The sequence below is a fragment of the Cygnus atratus genome, chromosome 3 (assembly GCF_013377495.2).
Source record: "Cygnus atratus isolate AKBS03 ecotype Queensland, Australia chromosome 3, CAtr_DNAZoo_HiC_assembly, whole genome shotgun sequence".
Taxonomy (NCBI): domain Eukaryota; kingdom Metazoa; phylum Chordata; class Aves; order Anseriformes; family Anatidae; genus Cygnus; species Cygnus atratus.
The window spans coordinates 52,947,051-52,959,419 of record NC_066364.1 but is presented as its reverse complement, the minus strand read 5'-3'; the positions used below and the strand labels follow the sequence as shown (position 1 = coordinate 52,959,419).

The window sequence follows — 12,369 nt, the reverse complement described above, 5'->3', positions numbered from 1 at the left end:
CTAGCAGGCAGCCTAAACACAATGGGACAGAAATCGACTCTTCTCCTCACCCACAGCAAGAGTAAGATACAACATACATCTGCTGTTCAGTAGCATTTTGGCATTTGTCACTTCACATATATTTTTACACATACTTTTCCCAGTCTGCTTCAGGGAAGTCCCTTCTATATTAAAGCAGAACAGAACTATAAAAGATGGATATTACCTCAGCAGAAATTCATCCTGCTTGGTTGAACTGCAGCCTTTCTAATCTCCAGAGTACAGATTTTTCTTTTTTAAGGAGAAATAGGAAAGTTGTATTTTTCAAACATGAAGACCTACATTTTCACTTTAGACAGACTTCTTCAGCAGAATGACATTCAAATCAAATTCATCTTATATGCCCACAAGCAAAATATTCGTCAGTCCTGCTGTAAACCCCATTTTCAAATACAATGAATATATACATGCTTTTACAGCACTATTGTGTACTTCTTAAACTCCTTTCTTCTAAAGATCCTGAAACATTCTAAAGTAACTTGGTCCTATAGCACCCCTGTGATATAGGTCAAATATCTTTATTCCCTTATATACAGACTGGGAAATGCAGCCACACAGAAGGTAAGTCATGCCCAAGATGATGCAGAGATGTGGCAAATCTGTGAATAAAACCAAGCTCTCCTGGATCCCTTTCCTCTCTGTTAGGTATAAGGCTATCTCCCTTTCCTTAATTTTAAATTAAAAATAGATGGTGGAGGTTGAAATAACCATTTCCTTTTATTGTGCTCTCAGAAGAGCGAACGTACAGGCAGATATGGATTCTCAGGGCTGCAGCTAAGATTTCCCCCCTTCTGATAAGGCTCCTGGAGCAGAAGTGCAGTTGCAGAGCACACCCTTACTACTTTCACATGTCACCAAAAACACAAGAAAACTGCTGAATTATTCTGCTAGTTTTGTAGTTAACGAAAGATAATTGGCTACACCCTGCCGGTATGAATGTCTTTGTGCTACTGAAGCAATACCAGCAGATGGTCCAGTCTTTCTATTCATGAATTCCTCACATAATCTTCCCGATTTTTACAATTTGTGGGTTTTGGTGAAAAACTGTCACATTTCTAAATAGTTATTGTTAGAATAATGAACCACAGGAGACTAAGCAAACTGGAACGGCAGAAGGCGCCCTCGATGCACTGAGTATCTAAAATAAGTGCCCTGATCCACAAGATATGTCATCTTACCATGGAGAGGTACAATACATAGGAAACTAGAAAATGTATTTTTTTTTTACAGATTAAAATTTAAAAAGTAAGAAATCTGTGTTAATCATGACTACAGAGAAATTAACTCCCTGTCACCTGATGCAGAACCTCAGCCGCTAGGAAATCTGCCATGGATCATAGAGAGGTCAATGCTTGAGTACTTCACTTCTGCAAATATAGAAAGGCTAAAATGCTCGCCTTATACCTATTCCTAGAATAGAGACGGATATTGTAAGTTGTCCCTCCTCTGGATTCATGGAACAGATTACCTAGAAAGGGCAACTAGATAGCACAGATGAATTTATTGTCTCCCTCACCAAATCCAAGGTGCTAGCAAAAATGTGTCAGGGGGTTGCCACCGTGAGTAACCCATCTATTCTGTGCAAACAAAGAAATCTTAGAGAGAAATTAACAGTGACTGCACACATGTATTTGCTGTAAAAAGGTGGCTTGTCCACAACTGGTGTGGCTTAGGCATAATATCTCTCAGTGGGTGCAAAAACACCCTTCGGTTAATTTCTTCTCGTAATTTCAGCTTATATATTGAATAGCTTTCCCAGGCAGTTTGACATTAACTGATTCATATACAGCAGTTTGTATGGCAAACATGCTGTTAACATCATAAACGAGGGACTGGCATCTCCTTGCAATGAACACCCTGGAACAATTAATTTTATTTTTATGAGCTTTCCTTATTTGCTACCTTGCAGCTCACCGGTGTAACTGCATCTGGTAAATACCTTTCTCTATGTACAATACAGAGATAATGGATATATGAGCTCCACTGAATCATCAGCAGGTGATCAACGGCCCTGGGTTTAGGCAACTCTAATGTGAGGCTCCTCTTCTGTCTCCTGCCCCAGGCTGGTGTATGTTACCGAAGGCTCCAGCTGGCCGGTGGCTGGCAGGTCTACAACAGGTCCTGAAGGGTTTCGAAATTGCTTGTACACCCGAGGATCTTGGGCTACGTAGGTGGACGTGGAGGAGTAGAGCACCAGCCCAACAAGGATGGTGAAGAATGACAACAAATAAAGTCCTGAAAACTAAGCAGAAAGAAGAGTACAGTCATTAGACATGGCACTGCTCATCCTGAACTCATGAAGACCCATGGACAGAGGTAGGCATAGATCCTTGTTGTGGCATGCACATCACAAAACAAGCCTCCTGTCACCAGGATGGCAAACTTTTGGGGGAACATCTCTTTTTTAAGTTGGTTTGCTCCAATTAAGTCCCCTGTCTTCCATAGCTGGTACCTCCCCATGGCCCAGGCTATTGAGTATTAGGTGGGACGTGGGAAAGCTGGGCTCTGGTCACTGATCCTAACCTGAGTTTGTTGTGCTTTTAGCCAAGTTAACTACCTCTGTGAGTGCAAGTGTCTCTAGCTCCAGTGTGGGGTACCATCATCTTCAGAGTTTTCTGTCAGGTGGCAGCTAAATACAAAGTTAATTACAGCTAAACCATGTTAGTGAAGTATACTATGCCACCCATAATATAAAAATACCAATAAAATAATATAGATAACATTTAAAGCATATACTTTTTTTTTCTTTTAATTACTTTAATAAAGGTCCTTAAGAAGGCCACCAGCAGCTTCTTTTGCTTGTAAACTGAAAGCAGATGACGGAAGATTTAGTGTGAGTTAGAACAGGACAAGATTCATCTGTGAAACATGCTCTGGGTTGACCTCAAGAGGTTTGACAACACTTGTGGAAAGCGGCTAACTGAAAGGTTAAGCATGCATATTTTGGCACAGAGCACCACTAGATCAGAGGTCAGCCTGAATTTTCTGACATGTCCAGACACAGCGTGCCTGGACTGGGAATATAACACAAATAACTATTTTTGGCAATATGTTAGTCCTTATGAGTAAAGGTAAAGCCATGGATTTAAAAGCACAGACAAGTGAATAGGAGCTTTAGATACTGTATGTGTCTCCTGCCATGGGGGACACAAAAATGGCTTTAAGACCATATGACTTGTCTCTTGATCCTAGATTACAAGTTATTCTTTCTTGTATGTTGTGTGTGAGAACCTGTGATGGACAAATTGTCCAGCCAACTTGTTGGTGGGAATATAGAACAGATTTGTAGTCACTGGGACTTTAGAAAGTGCCTGTGTTCTGCATACTTCAACACCAACAATTAGCTGCAACCTGTGATTAACTGCTTCATGCTTCATGACATGCTTCATTTTATTATTTTACATAGAGGTGTCTGAAAATCCGTTCTTTAATCCTAACTTATATGGTGCTATGATGGATGCCCAATTTGTCTCCTTTGGACCATTTCAGCGCGGCACAAAGTGGATTGACCACGCTGTATTATCTTGGCAGAAGCTTTTGAACAATTCTGCTTCTAATATTTAAAGAAATAATTATTGTGGTAAAAGTGAATTTTACTGAATTTACTTAAGTTAACTTAGTACTGATGCTGATTTGGTGCAGTTTAATAGATCTGCAGAACCTGTGTACAGAACCTGAGGAAGCATTTGGCTTTTTTTTTACAGAATCTGAATGATCTTCAAGAACTTTGGACAAATAACACACGGTGACATATGTGGACCTGTTTTTGTTTCCTACAGCTGGTATGCACGCTTTAGAGGGAAAGCACCATAATGGGGAAAGTTTAGAGTATGTCAGAAGGATTGCTGTGTAGGAAGAGTGCTGCTTTTCATCAGTTGTTAATTGTTTTTTTCCAGGAATGTCACCGGGTCTTCACATGTCATCTGGCAGTGTGATACGAGGTAGTCATCCCACTGTCCCATCAGCTGTGAACCCATTGTTGAGTGTTACAGTGAGTCTGCTGAAGGATTCCTCCTGTGTGACGTGGCTCTAAAAAGGCTGGGTTAGGCTTAGATCTCCCCCATGTGGCAATCAAACCAAAGTCAATCATTTCAAAGCATTTTTCCAGTGGATTTTTCCCCCCTTTTCAGTTTAATTTTTCTCTCAGCACTTTCCCCTCCCCTTCATGAACTTGGGTAGCACAAGGCAGCAGTGGGTTAAATTAAGCATAAGCAAAACTGAAGAGCAAATTGTGTCTAGTTTCCCAAACTGGGAACTAGTTCCCTGGTTTCCCATTGTCCCTCCTTTCTACCTTATGCCTGAAATTCTCACCCAGGACAGCCAGCTGGCTTGCTCTACCATATAACCAGAGTGCCAGCCAGATTTGTGATTGCCTTGTGTCCTGCTGCGAGGAATCCGTGGGGCTTCCAACAGCTAAATGTGCCCTTATTCTTGCTCTGGGAGCTGCCCAGCCAAAACCAATTCACTTTCTCTTTATTCCATGGCTTCAGCTCTGCCATATCCCCCTCCTCTTGGCCATACCTCTCATTCTCCTCACTGCGGCTGCCTGCCAGTGGGCTCTTTTGCCTGATAATATTCTCTCCATGGCAGTGTGTCCCCCAGTGGCAGTTCTCCAGCCTGGGAGAAAGGCTTTGGATGTAGCTGGGGGAAAGCTAAACAAAGGCCTGCGAATCATTTGTCTTTGGTATCTGTGCACAGCTATTGCAAAGAGACCTGGATCCTGCCAGCCCTATACCAAGACCAGTCTTTACCTTCCTTTCTTGATTAGAAACGAGTTAAGGCTTCTTTCTGCAGCAGCTCCCCACAACTCTAAAGTAGAAGGGTTGTTAATAAGGTTAATATAGGAATATATACTGTAGGCATAGGAAAAATCTCTGCTTTTTCAATACTCTTTCTGACACAAAGTCCCCTGAAATCGATGGATGTTTTCCTTCTGTTAAAATGGCTGTGAACCCAGCAGCGTGACGGGAGGGTGCAGACAGTTCATCAAATACAAAATCTGTTAGTCACTGTACTGTGTTCTTCAGACTCTCTAGCTGAAATCTTTGTGGTTTATTGAAGATAGTGTTTCCAGCAGGCATACTCTACTGCTACAGCTACACGTAGGTTGTTTTTTTTTCCCATCTTGACCTGCAAACCTCATCTGCTGAGACTCACTATTAATAGACAGAAAAAAAAAAAAAAAGAAAAAAAAAAGAGATTTAAAAACAGCAGGAAGAGCTGCTTCTAAGAAATGAAGTGAGAGATCATTTTGCATTTCTACCCTATGCACAACTGCACTACCAAACTGCAAGCTCTTGGGTAGTGTGCAATTCCTTTCTTTGACTAAAATGTTAGTTGACAATGGGACTGTGCTTCATGTTTCTAACTTATCTCCCACTTTCTACAGAAAAATATTTCCTCTAAGAAAAAATATTTTAAAAATATCCAGATTTGTATGTCTCTCCAAATTCCACCTCCCTCCATGCTACACAGGATACCAGCAAGCTGTTCAACCTCTTGCATCCTGGGATTGCTTTTTTTCCCTTATATGAATTTCTTTTGTGAATGAAAATGATTTTTAGATGACCCTCAGTTTCTTACCCATTTAAAAAAGACAGTAGCACTTGGTTTCTTTTTTTACCTGTTCACTCTACAAAGTAAAGAACCAAACTGTCCCACATCACGTCTATTCAATAGTCCCTAGAAGAGTAGGATTCAGCTACACACCAACAAAGAAAAAATCAGAAAAAATCCTGTCCTTTCACTTAGGATCTTAACAAAGATGGTAGACATAAGAAGACATATAAGAATTTCCAGCTGAGAAACTGAGACATACAAAGACAATTATTCAACCCCAGATCACACAGGAGCATATGGCAGAGTTAGGCAATGAATTCAGCATTCCAGAGTATCAATCTAACTCCTTAATCTACAGACTTTTATATTCGACTGCTTATATATATTACATATTATTCTGCTAGATGAAATCCTCTGACAGTCATATAAGTCACACATGGCTGCACCAACGTGTAAGTTCTCTGCAAGCAAGAATTTATCTTAAAAGTAAATGATATTTACCAATTAACATTTTCCGTGCTAACTTGCTTGTATAATACATTAATTAAACACACTGATACATTGCATTTAGCTTTCAGCCTGGACTGAAGCAGAGATCACCACAAAGTCAGGAACCAGGGACTCCCTGTGTTGCTGCATAATGCCCAGTTTTGCCAAGCAAGAAATATGCATGTAAAGAACAGTGCTTCTGATCACCTGAATCAAAAGAAGGGAGATTAACTTGCTACAAAATAAGGAAGGGAAACAGGGACATCAGCCTCTGAAGGGAAGACAGATCTCCTTTTCCAGAGAAAAACTGTTTAGTTACAATAACATTTCAGATCTTATCACTGACATGAAAACTTACTGAATAGTCAGATCAAATAGTTCGATCAGCACAGCACGTCTCAACATGGCTGCTCTGCTCTGCTCTAAGAGGGTGTCTATAAATGCTTTCCCAGTCACATGTATTCAACAGGGAACACACAAAGGTATTTACAACAATTAAATACTAGAAGGACAAAAAAGATGTTGTCTCTAGACATTATTTAGTACCTGCAGTTAAAAAAGCTTGTACAAAACGACTGTTAAGTTTCAGCATATCCATTTTAGGTGTCTGTCAATTTGAAGAAAAGCATACAAAGCAAAAACTAGACAAATGCAACAAGATAACATGTATATCAAGAGTTGCTCAGTCTATCAAAAAACACATTGATTCTGGGTGAGTGGATGTTTCTGGTATTTATCTAAAAGATATTCCTTAGGGAACCAGTAGTTGAATGCATTCACTCAGCCTGGCTTAGCAGAAAAATTAATGGCATCGGATGGCATAGCTGCAGGAGCAGGGACCTAGCTCCTCACCCTGAGATGTGCTAATGCAACCCTGTGCAACCCTGCCAGAAAACCAGTGCAGCACTAAGCTCTAGCTGACCACAGAAAACACACGGTAAAACCAGTCCTGCTTTCTGTTATCCACGCACAAATTCATTTACATTAAGCAAGAACAAAACCCAAACATTTCTGCAGTGATTTAAAATACATATACATAACTACAGTGCTAGATGCAATTATGGATAGATTTTATAAGGATTATTTGCAACTTCATTTATATATAGTATCTTTGTTCCAAGTGACTCAAAATTGGGCATTTGGGGAATAAGTTAAGCGTTACAAAATTTCTAAAATGAAGAAGAAAAATATAAAGGCACCTGAAAACCTATTTTTCTTTTTAAATCCTGAATGGACTATTAAATCTTTCAAAATTTACCTCCCCACACACACTATTTCCTATTTCCTACTTCTAATTAGTCTCTCTGTGCAAAACTTGTCTTTCATAGACCTGTAAACCTTTATGACTAGAACACTACTAGTATTTCCACTTGAATTTCTTGTGCTTTAAAGTAACCCAGCTTAAAAAACTGGTGCAAAAGGAACTTCTTTATGGGGAGCAAACAGTGCACCTGAGCATCATCTTGAATAGTGATAAGACAATGACGGTAGAGGAAAATACAAAGAAAGAAAAACTGTTCAGAAGACAGCAAATTCCAGTCTAGTTCAGGAGAGAGTAAGGCATTCTTCATTATACAGACCATGATTTTAGGAAGGAAAGCAGGAAGAAAGGGGATATCAGAATCCTTGTATAACAACTAGGAATTGTTGCACTGTCTGCCTCTGCACAGGGAATTTGCAGGCTGGTATTTCTGACTGTCACAGATGTCCACATCCATGTTACCATTGGCACAAGGGCAAAACAACATCTACAGCGACAAAAACAGACAGATGTGAGTCTGCAGAAAAGCCCATGCTGACAAAGGAACTCAATGATTTGCTAATTTTGGTTTTTCACTAAGCTATCATGGTAATGATCATGACCGTTATTACAAATGGTTATGAAAATGCAAATTCTCTTTCACTCGGTCCATTGAACTGGAAATAGTCTGTGAGAGCAGATTTTTCAGCTGTGGCACTCTAATTCCATTTGTATTTCACAACAGCAGCATAGTCTGAATCTCTTGGCAGGTAACACAACTCCCAGCTCCTAACTATGGCAACCTAGCTGTGCTTTGTAAGTCTTAAAAAGGATTTTTTTTGTTGTATGACTAAATGAAAACCTAGAATTACCTAGTTTCATATATTAACTGATAAACCATGAAGTGAAATAACTACATTTTCCCTTATCTTGGCTACAAATTCTCCACATTTTGACAAACATGAAAAAAAAGAAATCAGGCCTATTAATTCTACTTTTAAACCTTCTTAAAAAGCCATCTCCTAAGAACTGCGCTCATGAAGAGGGACAAAAATTTCCATATCGGGGGAATTCATTTAGTCCCATATTCCTGTTGTCATTCTCCATGCTTTCCAGACTGGTATTTCCCATCAATGTTTTATTCCAAGCAGTGGGTCTGTGCAGCCTGATGAACTTTTCTGTTTTCCAAACCAATTCAGCTTGTAATGTACGCTGCACAGCCAATCAAATCCAAGGCCAATGAGGGTTCCCACACCGGCTTATGTCTTTTCCCTCGGGTAATTTCACACATGACTACCTGAGCGGGCTGAGCTAAGGGAGCTAAAACCAAATTTCTCTCATTATCTTTTATATAGCAAACAGACATTTTCACTTGGTTTGATGAATCGATTGAGAGACTGAGCTTCTTTTCACACAGTTTTCTATTTTCACCTCAAATATAGCAAATGAAGTTCACTGTGGCCAAGTGCAGCAGTTGCACTGCAGGATGCACATACTCTCCAGTCAGTAGGAGTACCAGGAAGGGTGAATGCTCAGAGGGCTATGAAGTCACACAGTCCTTCCACTTGCATAGCTGGATATTATAGATATATTACTTTATTAATAGGAATGGGAGGCAGTATCCTTGTCATAGCTCATAGCTCTCTCTGATGATTGCCTCAGCTCAGCCTCACAAAGATCTGACTAAGTTGGCCATAGTCTGGGACTGTGACTCAAACTGTGGCTGACTATTTTTGCTCCATCCTGGAAGGGAGATGTTTCTGTTTACTCCTAATGAGAAGGAAAGGATGATCCCTTTGGGATTCAGGGTTTACCCTGCTCTTTATCAGGACAACAGCCTGCTGGTTCAGCCTGTCACTGCTCTCTGTCTTTGTCTGATTACTGATCCCAGGTGAGAGTTATGGGCAGAATATTTCCTCAGGATTCCCAGACATCTTTCCAAGCGGACTGCAGAAATAAGCTCTAGGCAGGTGATGATACATATTGGTCATCAGCAGAAATTGGGGCTGCAACCCCTATCTTATAAAAACCACATGGCACCAAACACCAAGAAGGATCGTTGTGACCTTCCACACTTGAGCCTTTATATGTAATGCTAGATCCCTCAGCTCTTTAATCTACAGATCTCTAGGGGGACTGAAAATGCTCAGATAAGGTTTAGCATGTCTTATCAGCTCTCAAACTACGTAAGATTGAATGTCCAAGCAGAGATGTTGGTTACCCTGCTGAGAAAGGTAACAAGGGGTGCTGGCTAGCTTCAGTAATGATGCCAACTCCTGGACTGGGAGTCTGTCCACTAGCAGCAAGATTAAATTATTGTCACACTTCAATGACCTCCATCTATTTCCAAGGCAAACTGTGAGGATACAGTCTTAAGTGATGACTTAAGGCCCAATCTTGCCCTCTGAACTCATGCAAAATGAAATTTATAGCTAGTTTCTGCACATATTTTTTCTTTTCTGTCCATTGGCAGTCTAATGAGAAGTTTTTCACTGGGTGAAGGAGGCTTGAGTTGCAGGGCATGTCTCAACCCATCACTGTTGCTCATTCCAGCCATAATCCAAAGCAAGAGACATTGGGTTTGCTTCAACAACAGCACAAACCTGACATCAGACTCGTTGCTATTTGGTTGAAACAAAGAAGCCAAAGGAAGACTGGCCCCTGCCATTTCAAGGATGAAGAAAGGCCATATTTTTCTCTTCCTCCTGCCTGCTTGCATCCTCAGTTTGCTTTAAGTCAGATGAAATGGAAATATTTCCTTAATGTTGTGTGAATTTTTTCTCCTCTGTATACAGATTGTCAGGGCTGTGGGTGCATTCCCCCCACCTGGGGATTTGTCTGCCTGCACTCAGGGTCAGCTCAGCCAGGGTGCATGTGTCCGGCCATGAGAGGCCTCAGCAGAGGCCTAGCCCCATCCTTCGGAGCTGCTGAGAAGCTCTTCCCCTCGGTCATCGCCACTATGCCCATGGCCAGACTCATGCCTCCCTCTGACCTAGGCTTGGCATCCCAGCTTGACCTTGGCGCTGATCAGTTCTTTGTAAGCTGAGGGTGTCTATACAGGAGAAAATGGGGAGATGGTTACCAGAAAACTATCATCACAAAGTCCAGTAAAATTTGGGAAACTTCATAGTTTTCCTGGAATCCATTTGCGGAATAAAACAAACTCATGGTCAGAACTGATCGTATTTAGAAAAATCCTCAGAGGTTGATGCCAGAAGCTGTAAAGCAAATGCTTGTTTTGCACAAATCTGCATGATTTCATGCTTCTCAAATGGCATAATTAGAAAAATGTTATAGTAGAATGTCCTTCCTAAATACATGCCTGTTAGGGCAAAACGTTTGCCTGAAACGTCTTTTCTTGCTTTCCTGGATGCTGGGATATATGGGAATGCTACTTTCTCTTCTGCTTCCCTTTGTTGCCTCCACCATTAGATGTGGAGAAAAAATAAGCCTGTGTTCAGTACCCCTGCAGTACCAGCAGTCTATCTAATTAAAAAGTGCAAGGTAGAATGAGTCCTGCAATGTTTTAATCCTTTCTTATCTATATAGGAAAGACATTTTAATGTGAAGTAAAAACAGTTATATTATAGTGCTCTAATTTCCTGTCAGCATCTTTACTGTGGTATAAAGAGGCTTCAGCTCTGGTTATTTTATATCAATCACTTGGCAAGAATATTTTAAGATAAGCTGGGAGGGGGGGAGCCCACTCTTACAAGAATAAGCCGGCCCACATAGGAAAGGGGTTACTATGTTCATTCCATATGCATAGTAGACCATCAGACCATGACAAATTTAATCAGTCTGTGCAGAAAATCAGTGGTAAGGCAGTTATCCTTTTAAGTCATCTTAATATTAAAAGGAGGAGCACAACAGAAATACTTATAAAAATAAAAGTAATTCACCATCCCCACTATAACCTTTCAATATTTGAAAGATTTATCAGCCATCAGTTGCCACGTGTCTTTTCATTTTTGTGTGTAAATATTTAATAAAGTAGCAGCAGTCTGCTGTACTTGATTCTGTATAAATGTATATGAGGCTAATTGTGTTCAAAACAGAGGTTACAATAATTTATTCAGCTTGGATCCTTTGTCTATATTTTTTCTGCTGAGTCTATCAATATATTCATGTAGTCATGCTCTCCCAGAACGGCATTCTTTTATCTCAGCCATACAAGCAGGGAGCATTCCTGCCCTGAGAAGCAAGGTATATGCAGCTGTGATTACCTTTAACACGAGTAACTATGTAAGCTGTCTGGAGAGAGTATGATACTGCTATTTCTCATCAGGGTGCTGCGTGGTCTGCTGTGTTTGCTGCAGGCAGCACGAGGCAAAACTTCAGGAGCTCCAAAAGCTCTCAACTGAGTCAACTCACCAAACAGGCATACCAGGGAATCAGCATGGAAAGTGTGTCCTAAGCCATCCAATCCAATCCCCCATGGCTGTGTGCAGCTAGGTCATATATTCTATCTGGACAATATGCCCTGTCCTCCTGTAAGCACTATTAGGGCTTTTGTCCTGTCCTCCTAATTTATCTGAAGTCTGTTCTTGAACCTCCCTGCTGCTATAGCCAAAAATCCCTCTCTAATTTCTATTCCACATTTATACCTTCTCAGTTTCTATCCATATGTTCTTATGTTGGCATTGGTCTTTAGCTCAAATAATTTTCCTTTCTTCCTTGTGTATTTATAGATTAATTTGTATATGTTGAATATGTCCTATTTCAGTTTGTCAGGAATCAAAGCTATGCTACATATGACAAACATTTTTTAAGATTTGTATATCCAGTTTGTTTTTAGAGGATACATGGTTAGTCTGCCAAGGCTTTAGACAATACAAGAGAAAGAGGTCTGCTGGCCCTCTTGGGCTGACCAAAAACCTCCATAGCTACAGCTAGCAAAGTGCTGTCCTAGTAAGCAGTGCTGTCCTATGGCATTAGCATTTCCCCATCATTACTAGAAATACCTGGACTGACCCATTTGGAAACAACTACACCACAAATGCATTCAAATTCCTCCCATCTGTTGCCACTGACATAACCTT

General features: G+C 40.5%; 1 protein-coding gene across 1 annotated transcript in view; it reads right to left on the bottom strand.

Annotated features, from left to right (window-relative positions):
- Positions 1-2,056: 2,056 nt before the first annotated feature.
- Positions 2,057-12,369, bottom strand: part of SLC35F1 (solute carrier family 35 member F1) — a 244,105-nt gene continuing 233,792 nt past the window's right edge. The window contains exon 8 of the mRNA XM_050709838.1: positions 2,057-2,281. Within this exon, the coding sequence (XP_050565795.1) occupies positions 2,057-2,281 (225 nt within the window). The remainder of the gene's footprint in view (positions 2,282-12,369) is intronic.